The sequence below is a fragment of the Camelus dromedarius genome, chromosome 18 (genome assembly GCF_036321535.1).
Source record: "Camelus dromedarius isolate mCamDro1 chromosome 18, mCamDro1.pat, whole genome shotgun sequence".
Classification (NCBI taxonomy): domain Eukaryota; kingdom Metazoa; phylum Chordata; class Mammalia; order Artiodactyla; family Camelidae; genus Camelus; species Camelus dromedarius.
Window position 1 is genome coordinate 11,319,358 of NC_087453.1, and position 23,015 is coordinate 11,342,372.

At 47.4% G+C, this 23,015-nt stretch overlaps 1 protein-coding gene across 3 annotated transcripts in view; it reads left to right on the forward strand.

Moving 5' to 3' along the window:
* The first annotated feature begins 3,062 nt into the window (after nt 1–3,062).
* The window catches only part of ELMO2 (engulfment and cell motility 2), a 37,644-nt gene continuing 17,691 nt past the window's right edge, over nt 3,063–23,015 (forward strand). For 2 of the 3 annotated variants that reach the window (XM_031433697.2, XM_031433699.2), the window contains exons 1-8: nt 3,063–3,122; nt 14,302–14,429; nt 14,741–14,781; nt 15,230–15,302; nt 15,833–15,883; nt 19,002–19,183; nt 20,781–20,880; nt 21,979–22,130. In XM_031433697.2, coding sequence (XP_031289557.1) covers nt 14,352–14,429; nt 14,741–14,781; nt 15,230–15,302; nt 15,833–15,883; nt 19,002–19,183; nt 20,781–20,880; nt 21,979–22,130 — 677 coding nt within the window. In that variant the 5' untranslated portion in view covers nt 3,063–3,122; nt 14,302–14,351. Of the gene's footprint in view, nt 3,123–14,301; nt 14,430–14,740; nt 14,782–15,229; nt 15,303–15,832; nt 15,884–19,001; nt 19,184–20,780; nt 20,881–20,927; nt 21,223–21,978; nt 22,131–23,015 lie in introns of those variants that run through there. The other variant, XM_031433700.2, reaches the window with a different exon arrangement.

The following is a 23,015-nucleotide window of genomic DNA, read 5'->3' on the forward strand; positions in this document are numbered from 1 at the left end:
GTCTCTGTTGCTGTCTCTCTGTTGATGTCTTTTTCTTCGGTCTCAAGTCTGGACAGCTACAAAGCTTGCAGGGCTGCGGGGTGCAGCCCAACCGTAGCAAAGAGCTCTGTATAATTACAAGGCCTAGGGATTGTCACTATTGTTCTCTACCACGTGCCAGACACTGAGCTGGATTCTTATAATGATGACGTTCAGCTTCAGGTACTTCTACTTGATCCCAGCCTGAAAACAGGGCACCTGGCTCCAGTTGCCCAAGGGTAGCAGTTGGGAGTAGGGGTGGAGGTCTCTGGAATCTTGCCTTATGTGCAGTCTTGATGGAGCTGTCAATCAAGGTGCCTGCCTTCCTGAGCAAAGGGGAGGGCATGTTCCCTGAGCTCAGCCAACTGGACTCTTGCTCCAGGGATCTTGATTCGGATCAAGAAAGATCTGATCAAAATAAGGGAAGAAAAGGATGGGATTAATTCATTTTGGCTACCTAAACACCCAAAGCATCTTCAGGCTCTGTCCTTTTCTGAGCCTAATCCTCCAGTTTCCTGTCACCTCTGTGAATTAGCCACTAGCCTGCCGGTAAGCTCCTTTTTGCTACAGTTAGCCAGAGTTGGTTCCTGAGACTTGCAATGAAAGGACTTGCACTAACAAATCGGGGCCAGGGCTGAGGGGAGATAAAGTATTGTAAAGCTAATGTGAATGATTCATTCCTGGGATACATGGGTACTGAGCCGGACCAGGACTATGGTGAGGCAAGTGGGGTACCCAGGGCCCAAAATGTAAGGAAGCTTTCACTCTCAGGGTTGTGTCAATGCAGGGCTGACTCTGGCAAACAGATTACCACCCCCCACCCCCAAGAAAAGTCAGTGGCTTAAAGAACAAAGATTACTTCTCTTTCACATAAGCATATGAAGTGACCTAGAAGAATTCCAGGTCAGTAGGTAGCTTTCTGCTCCATGTGATCACTGAGGGACCCTGGCACTTCCTAGTGGTGTTTCTATCATCTCCCAGCACATCATCATCATCATGCCAAGGTCATGGCAAGACCCAGCCAGTGAGAGGAAGGAAGAGCAGGGAAGAGGCAGGCCCACTGACTCAAGGCCTTGCCTGAAGTTTCACACATCACTTCCACTGGCAAGAACTTAATTACCCAGCCATTCTTAACCGTGAGTAAGGCTGGGGAGTGAATGAAGCTTAGCTGGGCAGCTGTGTGACCTTGGGAGACCAGGAAAAGGGGTTTTGGCGGACACCTAGCAGACTCCACTGAAGTCATTGCCCACGGGGAGTCCATTTCCCAGCAGATGCTAGTCTCAGTCACACAAGACTGCTGGGTGTAAGCACGTTGGGGGCTCCAGGCAGGAGAGGTATTCGTGGGCCACAGTAAATGGGGAAGACAGGAAGGAATGGGAGAATGTTCCCTGAGAGGAGAATGACAGGAATGACCCCTGGAGCCTGGGAAAGGTAAGTGAACTTGGCCTGTCGTCTTGCAATGGGGTGGGAAAAAGACCTCTTTGACCAAGGTGGACTCTCCTGCCTTCTCACAACCCAGGGTGGTAGACGGGGAGACGGCGTTGGGAGTGAGTAAAGCTGGATCTGAGTTCTAGTTCCTGAGTTGACTGCAGTTGAATCCTTAACCTTGCCAAGCCTTTGATTCCCCCTTTGTAAAATGATGAGGATGATAACATCATCAACAATAATAATACATTAATAATTTAAAGGGAACGGTATGAATAATAACAAGGTTGCTGTGAGGATCCCACAAAACAATGGTCTGTATAAAGCTTTGATATCCAGCGTGGGCAAGCTACAGCCACAGGCCATGGCCTATTTTTGTAAATAAAGTTGCTCTGGAACACAGCCATGCTCATTAGTTTCCATATTGTCTATGGCTGCTTTCACACTACAACAGCCCGGTTGAATAGTTCTGACAGAGACCCGATGGCCAAAAAGCATTTCCTATCTGGACATTAGTGGAAAGTTGGCTGATGACTTCTGCAAGGGCTGTAGCGATGTTAGCTATTACTAAGCCTCGATCTCTCTGAGCATCCCTGTATTCACTGGTAAAATAAGACTAGTAAAAATCATCTTCAATTTCAAGATGTTTTGAGGATCAAATGAAACAACATATGTAAAACTGCTTTTCAGATGCTTTGCAGACTGTGGCGTGCCACATAATTAGTGGTTGTTATTTAGTCTCCTTGCGGAGTTATCAGTTTCATTATTTAGTCTCTCCGTTGAGGATCTGTAGAAGAGACAACGAAATATCCACCCTTCAGGGAGTTTATAAGGATCTGTGAGGCAAAAAGGTGAAAGCATAAACTTTAGAAGCAAACAGGCTCAGGCTCGCGTCTTGCTCTGGCATGATCCCTGCATCAGAGTTGCTGTGCGCGTAAAGGGCGATAACACGAGTGAGGCCCTGGCACCGTGCCCGGCCTTATTCCGGATCTGCAGGTGCAGTGACGAATACTACCTCCCACGGGTCCCTACCAACAGTACAGCTGAGCTGTACCCCTCTGCCTCTGCACCGCGCCCACGGTCAGCGCTGAGTGCCGGTATAATTAGCTCTATCTCGGTGGTGAACAGCCGCGGCTGCTCACAGCCTCTGACACGACTGTCACCTCCCACTCAGTTCCCCAAACCACAGTTATCCCACAGTTGAGTGCGTAACATGCCTGCTGGGCACGGGGCTGAGTGCTACCAAAGGACATCCGAGCGCTCAAAACCTCTGATTTATCACAAGGAACCAAAGCATTTTCCTTTACACCCGGGCTGTGCCAAAAGAAAAGTCTAGGGGTGGGAGGCGAGGGAATGCTGCTTCTTACATTTGCTGACAAATCCCATTCTTCCAAAGCCCATAGCCCGCGGCGGGTAAGGCAGCCTGTGTCTTTAAGAGGCCTCGGCTAGCCGGGCGGGGACCGCCGGAGTTTCCCCCAGCAGCTGGGCCCGCCTTCTCTTGAGTGACAGGTAAGCAACCCAACTGAAGAAAGAGAGTTCAGCGTGACAGAGAAACGGAACAATAGGAGCCCGGGTCAGCCTGCGCGGGGCGGGGTCCCTGGGAGGCGGGGTGGGCGGAGGCTGGAGGAGCGGCGGCGGTGAGAGCCGGGCGCGGGAGCTGGGCCTAGGTCGGCGTCCTGGTGAGTGAGGGGCGCGCCGGGCCGCGGAGAGGGGCCTGGCCGGAGGGACGCAGGGAGGGGAGGCCAGGCCTGGAAGTGGGCGGAGGGCTGCGGGCTGCTTCTGTCAGGGGGCTGAGGAGCTGGAGAGAATGGGCCTGGGCTGCTCCGTGCCGGTTCTGTAGGCCCCCAAGGGGTCGCGGCCCAGCTGGGTTCTTCGTGCCAGGAGGACGGGGTTGGGGGCGAGGGCACCGTCTCCGACCGGCAAGGGTCGACGGGTGGTGACGAGGGCGGCCCAGGCCTGGAGGAGCGGGCGCTGGGCCGGCCAGGGGTCGGGGTGGGGGCGATGGGGGAGGAGGAGGGTGGGAGGATGGAACCTGGGGGCGCATCGAGACGGTGGGGGGAGGGGAGGGAGAGGGACCGGATGGGAGAGGGCTCGATAGGAGCCCGGAGAGTGTTTGGGGCTGGGTGGCACCCGTCAGAAGCCCAGGAGTCTCTCTTGACATCGCCACCCCTCCTCCTACACATACGGCCACTGCTCATCACCCCGCCCCGTCGATCCGGCCGGCTCAGTAGCCCCTAGTCCATGTACTTGCACCTCTGCTGCTTCCCTCGCCCCAGTTCAGGCCTCTCTCGCTTCTTACCTGGATTGAGGCAGTGTCTTAACCTATCTGCCCACAGGCACTCGGGCCACTCCCCAGTGGGCCTCACACCTTGGCCAGAGGAATTTTTTCAAAATGCAGATCAGATCCGGATACTCTGCGGTTTGTAACTGGCCGGCTTGCACCTCTAGCAGGGCCAGCGCTAGATCCTCAGCCAAGCCCTGGAGATGTGAACCCGCCGACCTCTCCTCCCTAATCTCAGTGTACTTACCCTTCTTGCTCAATACGCTAGTCACATTGGCCTTTTCCTGTTCCTCCTCATACCAAGCTCTGGCCCTCCTCAGGGTCTTCACCCTTAACGTTCCTACTCCCCTGGCTTATCTTCCCTGCTTGGCTTATTCCAGTAAACTCTTCTTTATCTTTCAAATCTTCACTCAAGTATCACTTCCTCCGAAGGCATCCCTGGTCCCCACCTGCCCCACCAAGTGAATTCCCCACTGTCATCACACTGTGTACTTCTCCTTTACAGTGCTTGAACAGCTGCAGTTTTACATTTATTTATGAAAGTATTCATGTCTGTCTATCCCACCAGATTAGTATGTTCCACAAAGAAAAAGACAGTGTCTGGTTTTGCTCCTTGTTTTTCCAGCATCTTGCACAGGCCCAGGCACTGTTAAAAAAAATGTATTAAATAAATGAATGGATGACTTGGCTTTGGCAGGAGGAACAGTGTGTGAGTCGTGTCCCTGATGTCCTACACAAAAAAGTGTGCCAGGCTCTGTGCTAGAGCAATGCTGTCCAACAGAAATAGAATGCACTATATGTAATTAAAAAAATTTTAGTAGCCACATTAAAAAAATAAAAAGGAACGGGTGAGATTACTTTTTGGAATCTACTTAGTAGATTCCAAAAGAATATTATTTTGGCATATAATCAGTATAAAAACATTATTAATGAGAGAGTTCACATCCTTGTGTGTGTACTAAGTCTTTGAAATTTGTATGTTTTACACTTAGAGCCCATCTCAACTCGTGGTAACCACATTTCAAGTGCTCAATAGCCACTCATCTGGGGTGTGCAATGCTGGAAGCTTTATATTCTTGCAGCATTTAATTGCCTTTAGCCTTTTGAGGTAATTATTATCTGAATTTTCCAAATAAAATTAATGAAGCTCCTAAAAGTTATGTTGTCAGCCAGCAGTCATCCTAGAGTTTGTGAGCAGAGGAGGCAAGATGAGGACCAGGACCCCAATCTGTTCATCTGGAGTTTGATCTTTCTGTACCTGTGCTGCCTCTAGGAGGTTCTCTGGAAGCTTGGGGGTGCAGGAAGTGGGGGTTAAACTTCTTGAAAACAATGGCACCTATGAGTATATTGCGTATTCTGTCTTGTTCCATGCACAGACAGGGATTCTGGATGCATCAGTACCACTTGCCTTAGTGGCTCAGGAACAAGTGTATTTGATGCAGTTGAAGGAAAAATCTGCAAGGCAGGTGCTTCTTGATCCAGTCACCATAGCTCAGCACAGCCCGCACCAGCTCAGCCTGGTCCTAGGATCTGTGGCATCTCAAAGGTGCTGGACCTACAGGGCTTGAGTTAGCAGTCCAGCTGTGCAGTTCAACAATTGCTCACTGACCGAGGTCCTCACTACTGTGAGGCCAGCACTGCTCTGGGCCATTTAGGGTGACCGCGGAGCATAAATCATAGCCCTCATCTTCAGGATGCTTGCTGTGTACTTGGAAAGACAAGAGCACATCACACAATGATTTGATGAGGTGTGGGACAGCGTGCGGTGTGATGAACCGGAAATGGTGTGCAGAGGCTGCTGTGTCTGTCTAGGCCAGGCTGCGTAGTGTGTTTAGAAGTGCTGAGTTTGAATTCCTCTAGGCAGGTCGGGTACTTCATAGTTGACCACAGTTCCTACATAGATGCTGCTTAGCTTATTTACCTACCTGCCGGGCTGCTTAAGACATTTAAATTTGTAACCCCATTAAACATACTGGTTTTAATTGAGTCACTAGAAAAGATTTGTCAAGCACCTGTTATGTGCCAGGCATTGTATTGGCCACTGTTCTGGAACTATGAAACTCCCGAGATTCTTCTGCTAGGAGATAAATAATAATAATTTTATGTTAGTTTTCCTTCCTGATTACCATGGAGTATGTGGTCTCATTTTGTCATCAGTAAACTAAAGCCTGGCAGCTGGGGCTTTTTTACACTGCGGAAACTTAGTTACAGTGTTTTTGCATCTTCAACTTCACAGTGTTGGAATTTGGCTTACTCTGTGCAGGTTTTATGCTTTAATGATTTACATATATTATCCCACCTTATGTTCACAGCAACTTTATAGAGTAAGGTTGATTCGAATCCCCATTGTATAGATAAAGAAATTCTTAAAGCTGGGATCCAAATCTAGGTCTGTCCCACTCCAGAACAGCAGCTCCTAACCTAGTTCAGTTACTCTGTCTCACTAGAAGGTCAGGGCTGGAAGAGACCTCACAAACGTCTAGTCCAGTCTCCTCGTGTAGATCAGGACCTGAGATCTAGAGAGGCTCATGCTGGTGGCAAAGCTGGGCGGTCAGGTCTCCTGCATTGCAGAGGCGGGTTGACCGGGGGTGGAGGGGCTAGGCCTTCTTTTATCCCTGACTGGTGGTGTGGCTGGCTTCTCTGGACCTCATTTCCCTTATTTATAAAATGAGAGGCTTGGCCTGATTTTTCTGTGAGAACAATGCTGTGTTGTTGTGGTCGGCATTGAAGGGTTGAAGGATTCAGGCCCACAGCCGGGGATTTCAGTCATAACCCTGGACGACTCCTCAGCTCGGCACACTCCCTGCCTCCTCAAGCGCGGCCTTCCTGCTGCAGCCATGGCAGCCCCATGAAGGCAGCCGGTTTCTTCCACTTCATCAGTATTTTCCACTTCAGTTTCTCTTTGATTTCCAAAAACTGGGGCAAGTGGTCAGTAAACACTGACCCTTCTACAGTCTATCTTGATGACTGTAGATAGGGATTTGCAGAGTTCCAGACAACAGCTGATCCTCTGTCATGAGTGTTTTATTCTGTTTTAAAGACAGACTGGTTTCGGGGCCTCCTAGAGGGTGTTCTGGGTGTGGCATTCTGTGAGAACAGCTCTGTGCCAGGCACTGTGCTGCCAGCTTGAGGGAACAGAAGGCAGGGGAGTAGGCGTGGACTTGATGAGTCCCTGCCCTGATAGCCAACCGCCCTGGCCCCTTGGCTCCTGGCTTGGCCACTCATTAGAACCCCCCGGGGGGGGTTGACAGTGACCAGGGGCAGTGATGAGGCACGACTTGAGTTGAGAACCGCTGGTCTAGAGTCTGCTTCTCAGACGAGAACGTGCATGTGAGCCAGCTGGGGATCCTGTTGGAAGGCCGGTTCTGATCCAGTGGGTCTGGGCCAGAGTGGGTGATTCTGCATGACTGTAGGCTCCCAGGCAGTGTCGATGGTGCTGGAGTGCAGATCACACTTTGAATAGCAAGACAAAAGGCTGCATGTGGAGAATTATTCATCAGTGGGATTATAATGGTTTGGATAAAAGATAGGAACACAGATGAGGGCACAGTTCATTTTGCCTGAGGTGAGAGGATTAGGAGGGCCACATGGAAAAGTGACTGTCTGAGCTGGGCCTTGAAGCCTGAGCAGAAGTTTGGCAGCTTATAGTCAATACCTTGTAATGGCCTATAATGAAAAAGAATATGAAAAGGAATATATATATATATATATATATATATATATATATATATATATATATATATATGAAACTGAATCACTTTACTGTACACCAGAAATTAACACGTTATAAACCAACTGTACTTCAGTTAAAAAAGAAGAAGCTCGTCAGCTGGACAAGGTAGAGGGAATAACGGCAGAGGCTACAGTAGGACTTGGAAGAAGAGCATGATGTTTGAGGGAACAAGGTGGCCTCCTGTGACAGTGTCTCCGAGGGTGGTCTGGAGGCCGCAGTGAGGCTGGAAGGAGCTGGGTGCTCTCCTGGGGGGTCTAAGCTTTGCTCTGTAAGGAGGGGAACCCTGCTGTGGTTTCTGAGCAGGAGAAGAGAAGACGTAGGCAATCCTTAGGGTAGGTGTTGAGAAGCCCAGTCAGTTACCCTGTTTCCACGCCCGTCCTCACCGTGCTCGTGGCTCTAAGTGGCTTTTGACTACATGTTGGGGTGAGTCTTGTGTCTAACAGATTTCAACGAAAAAGGGAGACCTCGGCTGCCATTGGTATGATGGTCCTTCTCAGCATTTCTGGCAGTACTTGTCACAACCTGCATCTGTGAATCAGTCTCCCTCTCTGCACCTCAGAGTCTCACCCTCATGCAAGGGTCTGAACGGAGGGAAGTTGAGTCACTTCTCACTCTAGATTTCAGAGGGAGAAGCCTCTGTTGAGATTTTGTTCTCGATTAGAAAGAGGGTGTGACCTCTGGTCCCTTCCTGGTGCGGTGCATTCCAAACTTACTGAAGTCTCCCCCACGAAATCAAAAGCTAAAGAACAGAACAAAAAGCATGTGGCAATCTCACCCTTAAAGGAATGAGTGGGAAGGAGGGGAACTGGAGACCTTCTGGCCTCCTTCCATCCGAATTCCTTACTAATGGAAAGGGATCATCTTTCACTTCCTCTCTGATCGGCTCTCAGAACCCAGCTCCCTGGAGCAGGGCCTGCTGGGGCGGTGGATTGATGGAGCTCCATGGGACCTTTTGTAACTGTGCTCATTATATACGCACACCTTCCAGAAGCTGCTTAGAGGACGCTTGATGGTGTTTTTCTCTTGTTTCCCCAGCTTTGCCTTTGAAAACCTGGGCTTTCATTCTCATGCCTTAGAGTAGAATTATCTTCGTCAGATCAGTGTGTGCCTCTTTCTTGTTTGGTGACATTTAGAGTTTTCCAAATTGTCTTTATATCTGTAATACTTGAAAGAGGTGGGAGGAGGGGATGGAGAGTTGATTAATCCGGAAGGGTTTATTACTTCTTTGCCTTCTGGGCCTGGTTGTGAATCTATTGCTCCCTTATGCTGGCTGTTTGCTGTTGAACTCTATAGTACTGCTGAGTGGTAGAGCAAGAGGCTATTTATAACCCTGAGAATTTTGCAATGTTATTGAACTGCTTCGACCTAATTTCCACTTCCTTTCTAAAATGAAAATGAAAAGAGTAAGCAGACGAGTGCTGGAAGGGTTCCCCATGAGGAGATCCTTTATCCGGGGACTGTTACCTGGTGAATACTATTCTTCTAGTCTCCTCTCTCCTGACGTTTCCATAGGGATCAAAGCAGAGGGATATTCCCCTCTTTCTTTTAACTGGAGTCAGGGGTGCTAAATCTGATATTCCAGCGAGACACGTCCTGATGTTAGATATGAAAACAAAACTTTAAATGGTGGAGATACCGTGGAGGTAGAAGGTGGTGGGTCATGGAGGGAACACCATACAACCTGAGTGCTTCATGCCAGTCCCTTTCCAGGCAGAGCCAGCCGTGGTTTGTAGGAGCTGAGGTCAGAGCTGTGGGATTTGAGCAGATACAGGTGCTTACTGAACCGTGACTGTGTGCCAGGTGCTGTGCTTGGTGATGAGACTGCAGGGTTGGACCTGCCCCAGAGGAGAGAGTGAAGGAGAGAGCGAAGGAGAGAGCTGTGTGAATACCTGACTATAATGGAGCAGGACAGGAGCCTCCCAGAGGTGTGAAAGAATGCCGCAGAACACAGGGCCCCTCCTCTTTTGCTTTTCTGGGGAGACGTGAGGAAAGCTGAGACTAGTACAGAGGAAGTGACATCTGAGTGGGGCTTTGAAGCTTGAATACGAGCTCTTCTGACAGTCAAAGGAAGGAAGAGAAAGTGCAGAGGTAGAGAAGAGAAGGAGGAGGATGGCCTGCCTTGTAGAAATAGCAAGCAGTGAGGAGAGTCTGGCTGGACTGTGAAGGGCTGAGTACTGCGCAGGCAAGTGGGGATCACTTTAGGCCGTGGGCTCTGTTACTGGTACAGTGGTGAGCTCTTGGTGTTGGTCTTTGAGCTTCAGTGTGTTTAGCTTCAGGTGCCCAGACCCAGATCCTCCACTGAGCTCCTGCTGTAGGTACAGCACAGCCTGCTTTCACGTGGCTTTCAAACAGCCAGACTGCCTGGGGCCAGATTCTGGTTGTGCCGCTTACAAGCTGTGTGACACTGAGCATGGTAATTAATTTTTCTGTGCCTCCATTTTTTTACCTGTAAAATGGAGGTAATAATATACCTCACAGGTTGCTGTGGGGATTAAATGAATTAACACTGCCTTAGCAGTATGTAATTGTTAGCTAATGTCATCATCCTCATCAAAGGAAGTGTTATAGATGGAAGGGAACTGTTGAAGTCGTAAGACCCAGTCTTGAGACCCAGTTCTGATGTGACTTCTTTCTTTCTTTTTTTGTGGGGGGGAGGTGGGAAGGAGACATGTGGAAGACAGGTTTCTCAACCCGTCTGAACTTCATTTGCCTCATCTGTGAAATGGAGATGACTTTCACAGTTCGTAGGAGCATCATAAAAATGCTACAGACGTGAATGATAAACTATAAAGAGGCTGTGTCCATGTTACTATTACATCCAAGATGACTACTATAAAGTCACCGTATAATTGATCTGTTTTAAACAAACCAGACTTATCTAATAAGGTTTTGCTCATCATTATTTCAGCCAGTGTTAATTAAGGGCCTGCTCAATGCCATCATCTTATGCCTGTTATGCTGCTGTCTATTCAGACCTCTGTTTAGAATTCCTTCAAAGCTTGAGGTCAACCTTAGTCTTTTTAGTTGCAATGAATAGAAATGCAGCTAGTTTAATTGAAGGGAGTTTTACTGGCCGAATACAGGGGAATTTCAGGTACCCAAGTATAAGAGATGTAGCCATGGAATCTGGAAAGTCCTCAGATGCAAGCTTTTTCCATCTCTTTCTGGGATTTTGTGGTTTCTGGCCTCCAGTCATCCACACATTTCTGTATTCTTCCTGCTGAACAGCTTCCTCTGCAAGGCTCTTGGTTTTTACTTCTCCATATCTTTGACTTGGAGTGGTACCTGCTCTGAAGCTGAGCATGACCTTTCTGCTCCAGGGCCCATTGTCATCCATTTCCGTTAGTCTGTCTTGAAGCTTACGAGAAAGAATTGGATTAGTCCAGCTAAGGTTCTGTGTTCACCTCGGTCCCACTGGCTGTGGCCTGGGTGGACAGAGTGCCACTCAGCACACGTGCGCTGCCTGCACATTGTGGACCAGGGCAGAGTCGCTGAGAACAGGGGCTTGTAGTATCTCTGGAATAGTCCTGGTGGTTGCAAATCCCCGTGCTTTAGAATGGGTGTGAATTTTTGGAATTAAAGTCGGGGCTGACTTTAAAAAAGAGAGAATCAACTTAGGAAATGCCATGTGGGGTCAAAGTAAAGTATAACTGTAAAATAATGAGCTTTAGCTTTGTTTATCTTCAAAGACAGTATTCAGAAAGGAGTTCCCCAAAATATGGTTTGTTTCTTAGCAGCACCATTGGAATAAAGGTGTATCTTCTTTTGATGAGGACTTTGAAACTGGCAATCTTCATCTGGAGTTTTAAGCTCTACTTTAGAATCTTTGACGGCAACTGACACGTGCTTTAGTTCAACATTCTCACCTCACAGTAGGAGGAAACTGAGACTAGGGTAGTAGGGACACGTGTGCAGCACCCAGACACTTAGCGATGGAGCTGTGGCTAGGTCCTGAGGCCTCTGAATCCAGTTGCTTTCTTCAGCGGGGAAATCATCCCAGCCCAGCACTCTTCCTCTTGTACCTACACTGCCTACTTATTTTTAAAAAGAAGAGACTAACCTAAGTAACAAATGGTCTAAAAAGCCATACTGTTCAGTTCCATATATATGAAGTACAAAAGCAGGCCAAACAAATCTATGGTGATAGAAGTCAGAAGGAAGTTGCCTCTTGGAGGGCTGGAAGGTGGGGGATTGACTGGAAGGAGGTAGGGAGTTTTGGAGGGTGTGAAAATGTTCAGTGTCTTGTTTTGGGGGGTGGTTACAGGAGGATGTGTGTGTGTGTTTCTATTTTATGTATATATATACACATATATACATAAGCTCTGTGCATTTTATTATATGTAAATTATAGCTCAATTTAAAAAAATGATCTCATATCTATACAGTCATACCTCCTAATTATGGCAGATCGAGATAAGGATAAAGGTTCCTGCGCTAGGCATCCAGAGATTCATGGTACCACCCCTGTTTGCTGTGTCACTGGAGCAAAGCATCTCAGCCAGGACTTACTCCAGTGGGCCAGTTTCTTTTCAGAGGTTTGTTGTGTGTCTAGGCACATAAAAATTACACGTGAAACATTCTGCCTGGAGCTGCAGAAGTTGTGGAAGCTCTCGGGGCCATGAGGCCAGCCCACTTTACCTTTAGGCTTGATTTAGTTGCAATGAGCAGAAATTCAGTGTAGCTCAGCAGGGAGGGGAGGAGCACTGGCCAGAGTTTTGTCCCCTTTACTACTTATTAGCTGGCTGAACTTGGGCAACTTAACCAAACTTGAGTTTCAGTGTTGTTATCCTCAGATGGAGGTAATAATCCTATTCTGCCTACATCAGAAGGCTGCTGGGAGGACTCAAAAAAATAAATGAAAACACATTGAAAACCATTTCTTTTAGACTAAATATAGACTTACCATATGATCCAGCAATCTCACTCCTGGGCATATATCCAGAGGGAACCTTAATTCAAAAAGACACCTGTATCCCAATGTTAATAGCAGCACTATTTACAGTAGCCGAGACATGGAAACAACCTAAATGTCCATCAACAGATGACTGGATAAAGAAGTTGTGGTATATTTATACAATGGAATACTACTCAACCATAAAAAATGATAAAATAATGCCATTTGCAGCAACATGGATGGCCCTGGAGAATGTCATTCTAAGTGAAATAAGCCAGAAAGAAAAAGAAAAATATCATATGATATCACTCATATGTGGAATCTAAAAAAAAAAAAAAAGACAAATGAGCTTACATATAAAACAAACAGACTCACAGACCTAGAAAACAGACTTGTGGTTGCCAGTGGGGAGGAGGGTGGAAAGGGATAAACTGGGAGTTCGAGATTTGCAGATACTGACCGGTATATATAAAATAGATAAACAAGTTTATACTGTATAGCACAGGGAAATTTATTCAATATCTTGTTGTAGCTTATGGTGAAAAAGAATATGAAAATGAATATATGTATATCCATGTATGACTGAAGCATTGTGCTGTACACCAGAAATTGACACAACATTGTAAACTGACTATACCTCAATAAAAAATGAATAAATAAAATAAAAATCAAAATCAAAAAAAAAAAAAAGAATACCATCTTTTAGCAGTGTTGGTATTTTTGACAGTTGACTTCTGAAGCAGCCCACCCTTTTCAGGAAATGGTCATGGAAGCTTCTCTCTGAGATCTGCTGGCTTGTAGGGGGAGGGACTTGTACATACCCCTTTCACCGAGGTTTGTGCTTAACGAGTCTGTGAGAACTGACATCTGTTTGGGCTGAAAAAAATGATAGCATCCATGAACACTGGCTTAGCACCAGCTTAGCTGCATATTCCAGGTCTCCATTAGTGAAGCATGAATTGCGGGTGAGTGGTTAAACCTGGAGGATGCAGGAGAAAAGTCTTTTTCATTAAAAGAGAGGCCTCTCCTGAACCTGCAGGCATGGAGTGTAAATACACATTGAAATAATCCATCAGTGGAGTGACTTCCCTTCATCAGACCTTGGGGAGAGGATGCTTTAGCTACTGCTTGGAGCACCACTAAGCTAACAGAGTTGCCTAGGATACCGGTCACATGGGCCCATCTTACAGACTTGTTCAGAATGATTTATTTTCCTTTATTTTGGAGAGCAGTGGGGGAGGGGGTCAGAGGTACTTCCAGAGCCTTGTCCTCCTAGAGTGGGACCTTTGTGTGGGGGTATCCTCATCTCCCTACACTTGTGCTCTCAGCCACCCTTGCCCTTGGCAGTTGGGACTAAAATAGCATTTCCTGTCCCGTTTCTCTTCCCCATTTTCTGAACTCTGTGTCATCCCACACAGAGGAGGCTCCACATTGTGTCCTTTGAGGGGGAAAGAATGGCAGCAATAAGTAGGGAGGAAGCAAGAGAGCATTTGGCCCAGCCCTGCTGACTCCAGGCTCTTCCTGGGATGACAGCAGAACAGAGCAAGCTGGCTCTGTCAGCCAACTGCTCAGCCAGGAAAAGGCTGTGTCTGTTCTTATCTGTCTCAGGGCATATGCTTCTCCCTCTCAGGGTCCCAGGACAAGACTGCAGTAAATATGCTCCCCTACCGCAGACCCTTCCTGGCCCTTAAACTGAAGTGTCTCTTTGGCAGATCCTGCTACTGGCTTATCTACAGTTGATAGATAGGTTTGTCCCATTTCTACTTGCTGATTTAATCTAAAGAGACTAAAAGCCCAAGGAAAAGGTGTAGTGTGATCTAGAAAAATTCAAGCCAAGTAGTTCCATATGTTTCTTTGGACAATATTCTCCGTTTTTCTGAAATAAGTACTAAGAGTGAAAAATGAAGGCAAACTCTGACCTTTTCTTTCTTTCTGATACTTTCTTCCCAGGCAGCTGTGTCTGTGTGTGTGTCTTGGAGAAGCAGGACCCAGTGGGGACGATGCCACCACCATCAGACATCGTCAAAGTGGCCATTGAGTGGCCAGGTGCTAATGCTCAGCTCCTCGAAATCGACCAGGTAAACTCTGGAAATGAGGAGTAGCGATGCAAGGAGAGGGGCCTGGGGAGTGCACGGCAGAGGATGTCTTTAGGGGTGGGGACCACTCACATCATGAGTAAGAACCAGCGGCAGGAAAGCTGAGGCCTGTCCCACCCTATGGAAGTTTGGTCCCCAGGACCTAGAGAGGCTTCCTCTTTGAGAAAAGCTCTCAGAGAAGAAGTCCGTGCTCAGGCCGCAGGTTGACCCTGCTTGGCAGACCCTCTCATATGGGCCTTGGCACTGGCGGGATGGGGCTGCTGGTGAAGAATCTCTCTTGCTTTCTCTTTCAGAAACGGCCCCTGGCATCCATCATCAAGGAAGTTTGTGATGGGTAAGTTGAAACTGCCCTCGTTTTGGACTGTGACAGACTGAAGACTAAGGCAACTGCCAGACCTTGAAGGGAATTCTGCCAAAGGATCCCCAGGGCGGGGCTGTTGTGGATCATTGTCTTAGGAAGGAAGTATAGCAGGTGGGGATGGCCCTAAGACCACCTATCAATCTTTAGTTTTCCCTTTAAGCCCAGCAGTGCCCCACCTGAGGTCCTGGTGGGATCTGAGACCCGTGGTGAATTATTAGCCACCGATTGTGGGGCCAGTCTTTACAGAAGGCTGAGGGGGTTACTGTTCAACGTCTCAACCCAGAGCTTTGTTTTCTTTCCCCTGTACTTCAAATAGACCACCCATTCCTTTAAGCAACTCTATTGAAAATTACTTATTTGCAGCTTCTAAACAGGCTCCGAGGCATGGCCAAACGAGCTGTACTGTTTTTCTCTTACATAGGTGGTCACTGCCAAACCCAGAGTATTACACCCTCCGCTACGCAGATGGTCCCCAGCTCTACATCACTGAACAGGTTAGTACCGGGAAAGCAAAACCGGTACAGGCTTTGCTTTGAAGGGAACCAGCCAAGGGGGCGGGCTGTTTTCCCTCCTTACATCCAGGGTGCATCCACTCAAGGGGTAAGAGCTGCTTCCTGGGCAGATCAGGGAGCGCCAGCCCTTGTTCTCCTGTGGTGGCTGGGAAAATGCGGCTTCTGCTTCCTGAGAGGCGCTTGAAAAGGATCTTAGAAGTTCTTTGCCAAGAAATAAGCAGGAGAAGAGGGCCTGACTGAAGAGTTTCAGTTACAACTACTTTAAAAATGACAGAAAGGAGGGGTGGGAGTATAGCTCAGTGGTAGAGTGCGTACCTGGCGTGCATGAGGTCCTGGGTTCAATCCACAGTGCTTCTGTCAAGGGAGAAACAAAAGAGAAAAAGAAAAAAAAAAACTCATTTAAAAAAACAGATAGCATGATCCTATTAAAAAAAAAGAATGTTCTTGTTGATTCAGCTTGCATGCACAATTTTAGTTTATCAGCTGCTCTTTTTTTTCTCTTTACTACCTAGACTCGCAGTGACATTAAGAATGGGACAATCCTCCAGCTGGCTATCTCCCCGGTAGGTATTCACTTTCCTTAGGAATTCCTTTACTTGACAAGCATATATGAACATCTACCATGGAACAGACTCTGTTCTAGAAACTAAGACTTGTGAAGGCTGAAAACCCAATCTTTGCTCTGACAGCCTAGTTGAGAGTAAGCCAACAAATACAATATAAGGCCTCTCTCAGGGGTCTTGAGAGAAAGTTGCTTAGGGAGCTTTGGGAACTCAGAAAAGGGACCACCTAACTTAGCCTGAAGATTCCCAGAAAGCCTTTCCAGAGAAGGGGACCCTTGGCTCAGATGCTGAAGGATAAGCAAGAATGACCTGAAGAAAGAAGAAAAGGAAGTGTATTCCAAGCAGAGATGTGCTTTGTCTGGGTGAGGCAGGAACGCTGAGTGGCCGAGGACAGAAGCCAGCTGAAGGTTCCTGGGTGGCCTGTGTATGGGTTGGACTTTATTCAGAAGGCAACGTGGGGGCGTTGAAAGAGCTCAAGCAGGAAGGTATGTTATGCTTAGATTTACGTCTTAGAAAGATCACTTTAGTGACTGTGGAAGATGGGCTGAAAAAAGGAAGATTGTGGTAGGAGGAATTTTCGAGAAGCTAATGAGCAGTGTCAACAGCCCATGGAGGTGATGGCAGTGGAGATGAAAAGATGGGCAGGAAAGGTACTTGGAGGTGGACTTGGTGAAGGAGGGCATGCACAGGCTGTGGAAAGAGTGGGAGAATCCAGGATGGCTCCTTGATTTCTGCAAGAGCAGCCCTGCAAGGTGACTCAGGAAGCCCCCAGAAGGGTAGAAAGAAAATGAGTTTGAAATGGCTTAGGAGCTGAGGGCAGTGAGGGTGTCAGGATGGAGGATGGCGTGGTCTGCAGTGAGCAGGGAGAGAGTAAACTGAGGACAGAAAAGCAGTCTGTGATCTGGAAAACCAGTCAGTCACTGGTGGTCCTCATGAAAACAGTTTCATTGGGATGCTTGGGTGGCAGCCAGACTGCAGAGGTTTGAGTGTAAGAGGACCTTGAGTTTGCCATGTTATCAGGAAGCTTGGTTACAAAAGGAAATAGCTAGAGAAAGTCCTAGCTTGGGATATGGAGTTGAAAAGATACGCTTTTTGAAAAGAGGTAAAAAACATTCATGTGTTTTAGAATCAAAAAGGTTCGACAGATAGGGTGAAAGGTCTCCTTCCCACTCCTGTCCCTCCTCTATCCTGCTCCCTGCCTCCTCCAGCCCTTCACAGTGGTTAACTTCTGTCACAGTTTTTTACATGTCCCTGAAAATATGTTAGGATGGAAGAGAGGAAGGCTGATGGTGCAGGAAAGAGAGGGTAAGTAATGGAACAGGACCTTACTAGGTCAGGACAGGAGGCGCCCACAGCCCAAGGGGAGGGATTCGCCCTGACTGCTCTGCCTCAGAGGAGGACCAGTGGTGTGGGGGTAGCTTAGGTACATTTGTAGAAGGGCTGCCAAAATTAAGGGCATGATGGCACCTGTTTTCTTGTGAGGTGAGAGACTGGTCCATCCAAGAGGAAGGGAGGTGTGGAGTAAAGCAGCTAAGTAACATTTGCTGAGCACCTCTGTTTTGCTAAATACTGTACGTATATGACATCACTTAATCTTGGCAAACCCCATGAAATGAGCGCTCTTGATAGCCTCGTTTCTCAGACAAGGAAACAGACTGAGAGGTTAAATACCTCGCCAGCCGTTGACAGCTCAAAACACGGCAGGCACCTCTCAGACCCAGGTGTGTTCGCCTCTAGGCCAGTGTTCTGCTCCCATCTCTCCTCCTGAGCTCTTCACGTCCTGAGGACTTCATTTCTCCCCGCTGAGCTCTGCTAGTTTAATGTAGCAGTCTGCGAGCCGTGCACTTTTATAGAAGTGCCAAGGCATTTTACAGACCTCTTACCCAGAGTAGCTGATTTTCCCGGAAGCACATCTCTCTGGAGCAGGAGGTGGCGGCCTGGAAATGGCTGTCTTGAGAGGAAAACTAACATTTGGAGTTGGAAGCTTCTAACTGTGATGCAGACCAGTGCTCTTCAAATTGTTCTGTCCTGTGATCTTTTCTCGTGGAGCATATTTTCCCCAGCGTGGAGGTAATGGCGGGTTTCTGTGTGCTCACAGGCAGTGTGCTGGTAAAGAGCCGTCTTTGTTACAGGGAAAGGGAGAGAGCAGGGCAGGCCTGACTCCTTGGCAGCAGCAGAACCTGGGCTCCAGTCACTTGCTTAGCACTGTAAGAAAAATAAAGACCACAGGAGCATTTTTCTCTCCAGACTCTTCCATTCCAACCAAGAACATTAAATTAATGCACAAAAAAATAGAGAATGATGAAAAGGTCAATTGTGAGGCAGCAACTATAAAGGTAGTAAGTCCAGCAACAGTACAGATGAGTGAACACGAGAGGAGGGATTATAGCCGCCGCTTACAGGAAGCGGGCGGCTGTTCCTCTATGAAAAGTTCCCGTGCTAGGAGAAGGCTCCATAACCAGCTGTCATTTTCAAAAAGCTATTTTGAAATTAGCTGTTTTTGGCCCCTTGACATTTTAAAAACTTCCCCAGGGCTGTCACTTTGAGGAACAATGATACAGGCTTTGAAGGAAAGTTAAAGAAAATTTTCAGGCTTATCACATTTTCAGATTGAAAAAGCTCTTGAAGGTCATCACATTTAATTCTCCCCCCTAGTGCAAGAATCCCTCTGATAGCATCTTTGACAGGTGGTTGTCCAGGTTGTCCTTGATTGCTTCCAGTGACCGAGAGCCCAGTACTTAAAGAGACAACTTCTTCCACTGTCTGACGGCTTTAATTAATAGGAAGCTCTCCTATATTGAACCAATGTCTGTTTCTTTGTGACTTGTCGTAGTTAGTGGACTGTCATCGCCCAATCTCCCTTGTATTCCCTTGGTGAGTTTTTTAATCCGTAGACCGGAGTGGTACAGGAAGGATACGTGTAACTACAGACTGGTCTTGTCATACTGGGGATATGCTAATTGATTCAATAAACATTTATTTAGCAAATCTTAAGCAGTGTGAAAAAATAGTTCTGCCTCGGGCTTGGAAGTCCACAGAAAGGCCCCTGTGAGCTATTCACAGAGCAGTAACCTGCCACAAGGCGCAGATGGCATGTATCTCATCCCTGGTCTCACAGTCCCGGGCTGCACGCCAGCTGATGGAGAGGACCCAGTCATCCAACATGGAGACCCGGCTGGATGCCATGAAGGAGCTGGCCAAGCTCTCTGCTGACGTGACCTTCGCCACTGAGTTCATCAACATGGATGGCATCGTTGTGCTGACGCGGCTCGTGGAAAGTGGAACCAAGCTCTTGTCCCAGTGAGTGTTACTGAGGTCTTGTTATGGGGACTCTCAGAGATCCATGACACTCCGCAGGGCATCCTAGTCCCACTTCCATTGAGTCAAATGAGCTTATTGAGCACCTTCTGTATACAGAGCAGTGCGCCAAGCATCAGGGTCCCCACGGAGGGGTAGAATTCACTATTGTGGTCCTAATTCTTACAGTCTAGCTGGGCTCTCACAAATTAAATGATGGTACAAAACAGTACTGTGCCAAGTGAGGAGTGAAAATTAGGGCTGCAGAAGTCAGAGAGAGGTCAGTGCATGGCTGAAATCATTTCTGGAAAATGATTGACCTGACGGAGGTTAGGGAGCAGACTGTCATTATCACCTAGAACAGGTATCTGTCTGTTCTTAACCTTGCCCCTGCTCCCTCCCTCGCCTGTCACCCCCTCGCTCCATATGCACACAGAGAAGCACAGGCCTTCCTCTGTGTTTACCATAGCTCACCCCCACCAATTCACCATCTCCCTGCCACCCATTTTCACAGGGAGAGGGAGATCTGGAACTTTGCGATGCACCATGAACATCTTTGTGATAACTCCAGTGCCAAGGTGAACGTGGCGGGAAACTGCCTTGCCATTATCAGCAGTGAATAAACAGATGTTTAGTTTCTAAGCCTGTGGAACCTAAGCTGGCAGAGAGGGAGTCAGAAGTCTTCTTTTAGCTGATGGATCAGTTACTGAAATTTTTAGCCAAATTGAGCAACAGATCTTGGGTATTTGTTTGAAATCTTGGATTTTCCAGCTGCATTGAAATCTTGAAGGCTTTGGCTGCCATCAGCACCGACCCAGGAGTTCTGCAGTGTCCCAGGAGTGCAGGATTGGACTGGCCTTCATTTCTTCCTCTTTAAAATGGGAGTGATACCTCCCTTGCCGTATTGTCCTGAGGAGTATTGTTAACAAGAATGGACCAGAACGTGCTATGTAAATGGGAATATAATTTGTTGATTATAGAGCACTGTACAGATGTATAAAGGATGAAATGTATACAGAGGGAGACAAAGGGGAGAAAACATTTTACCCTTGTTCTCCGTCAGCACTGTGGAAGGGTTTCACATACATCATCATCTTGTCCTCGCCACAACCGCGTGAGGTTAATGCTATGAGATGAACTCAGTTTTACAAAGAAAAAAATAGAAGTTTGAAAACATAAAATTTGCACAGTTAGTAAATAGTTGAACAGGAATTGAACCCAAGTGCAAAGTTCAACCCTTTTCCCCCTGCACTCTGCTGCCCTCTGGCCTTAAAGGTGAACCTGGGACATAAGCCCCCTTAGGTGCCGCCACCAAGGGTTGGGTTTGACAAAGGTCTGATGTCTTTTTTGTTCTTGAGAAATGGATAAGTGATCCAGTTTCCTTGAGACCCAGCAGCCTTTTCCTCAGTGGTAGATGCATGGGGAGAACCTGCTCCACACCTGGCCAGGTGTTTGCACAGGTGCTGGCTCACAGTGGCACCCGCCGGTTCCTCACGTGGTGCTGGCGTTGATATCTGTCCCTGCTGTGGCTGCCTTCATGCCTGTGCTCCCTGGTTCTGAACCACTGCGTTGTTGTGTGTGTGTTTTGTACATGTCTCAGCTACAGTGAGATGCTGGCATTCACCCTGACTGCCTTCTTAGAGCTCATGGACCATGGCATTGTCTCCTGGGACATGGTTTCAATCACCTTCATTAAGCAGGTGAGGCGTCTAACATTCTGTCTTTCTCTCCTCCCTCAGTCTCCAGTTGTTCTCCAGGCTTGAGGGAATACGCAGGCAACACAGCTGTTCCAGTGAGGGTCGGCCTCACTGGTCCCTGAGGCCAGATTTTTCATCCTCAGGCTCTGGCCTTCCTGTGGCTCCTGAAAGATGTACCTCGTTATACTCACAGGGCCTGCACTGAGAAGATGGAACTGTGCTCTCACAACTGCATATGGCCAAAGTGGAGCTGGATTGTCAGTGAGACTTGGGTTAGCGCCAGCCAGCCAAGCAGAACCATCCCTAAGTCTTCTGACCTACTTCCTGAGCCTTCCCTCCTCTTTGGTTAGAAAAAAAAAAATGTTCATTTCGTTTGCCTTATATTTACTACTCTGTCTTCTGTTTACAATTCTGCAAGGTATCCTGTTTGATTGTCAAATTGAACTTAGTGGGTGGGAAGAGATACTTCTGGTTTGGGCCTCCTTTATTCTACAAGGAGGGTCAGTGTCAACTCAGAAAGCTGAATTAAAACCAATGAATGACATATCTGCTGACCTAGAATTACACCTGTCATTGGCTTGGGATGTTGAGAGCTTCCCATGCTGGAGATATTTGGGCAAAAGTGAAATGACCATGTGTCAAGGATACACATGTGTCAATGGTGATTGAGAAAAGGGACTAGATTACAAGACTTCGAGGTCCCTGCTGTTCCACTTGTGTATGGGGACAAAGTGTCTGTCAGGAGACCAGTACATGGAGAGCAAATGAGATCCCAGTATCAGTCAGATCCTCTGCTTTCCACCCTCCACTTTCTCATGCCTGAACCCTTATTTTGAAAACAAAGGATTAAGTCCTTTGATCTAAAGAAGCACAGTTGACTGGATACTGTAATCTGAAATTGAGCTATCCACGCCTAGGGACTGCCTGGCACATTGGCCAAGGTAGCCATAAATGAGATACCTCTGCCCACCCAGGGACAGCTGTCCAAGTGTGGGCAGCACACCCAAGAGGAGAGCCTTGGCGAGCAGGCAGTCCAAGACCTAAGCCTTCAGCTTTCTGGGGCCCTGAGCTTCCTAACTGGCCTGCCTTCCCTGGCTTTAGATTGCAGGGTACGTGAGCCAGCCCACGGTGGATGTGTCAATCCTTCAGAGGTCCCTGGCCATCCTGGAAAGCATGGTCTTGAATAGCCAGAGTCTGTACCAGAAGATTGCAGAGGAAATCACCGTGGGACAGCTCATCTCACACCTCCAGGTGTAAGTAGAGACCCTGCCCAGCCTCCTTTCCCTGCCTCTTCTCTTCTCCCCCCTTTCTCTGTTTAAGTCTTCCAATTCTACTTCTGCTTTGCTTGTATTCCAAGATGCTGGTCTGCTTGTTCATCCACTCATCCCCTTTCCACTGCCAGAACTCCTCCCATAACTCAGACCCGTTCACGTTATGCTCCTGCTTGAAATCCTCTGTAACTCTCCTCACCTCGTAGGATACAGTGAAGTTTTTCCCACCATGGTACCAGACAGAATTAGATGCCTTCTCGTCTATGGGCCAAATAGCCTCTGTTTATACCTATGACAATTATATTTATATAAAATACTGTATTTTTATTATCTGTTTCCCATTTTAAACTTTGAGCTCTCTGGGAACAGGGACCAGTCATTTTTGTATCCCTTGTTTTAATTTAAGTAGAAGAGCAATTAGTATTTGTTGAATGAACTCTTGCTGAACTCTTGCTGGGGGATAGTAAGAAGTATTGTATAGGGCATGAGTTCAAATCCAGGCTCTACTGCAAACTAGGTCTTTGCCTTCAGCAAGTTACCTAATCTCTTCTGGCCTCAATTTCCTTGTCTCTAGACTGAGGTTAATCATCCCCACCTCTCAGACTTGTGAGGATCAAAAGAGATAAAAAGTCTAGCATAGAGGCCAGCACAGGATAAGTATTCGATAAATTCAAAAGGGTTTTTTTGCTTTTGTCTGTTTTTTAAGAAACTTACCACATCGTAAAGCATTTTACTAGACAGTAAACCAAAACTGAAGATAGATGAACCCTTTGGAGCACTGTTCCTCTCCTCCTCATTCTTTTTACTTCACTTTCAAACACTCCACACAATTTAAGGGGACTGGACTTCCCAAAACAAAGGTGGTGA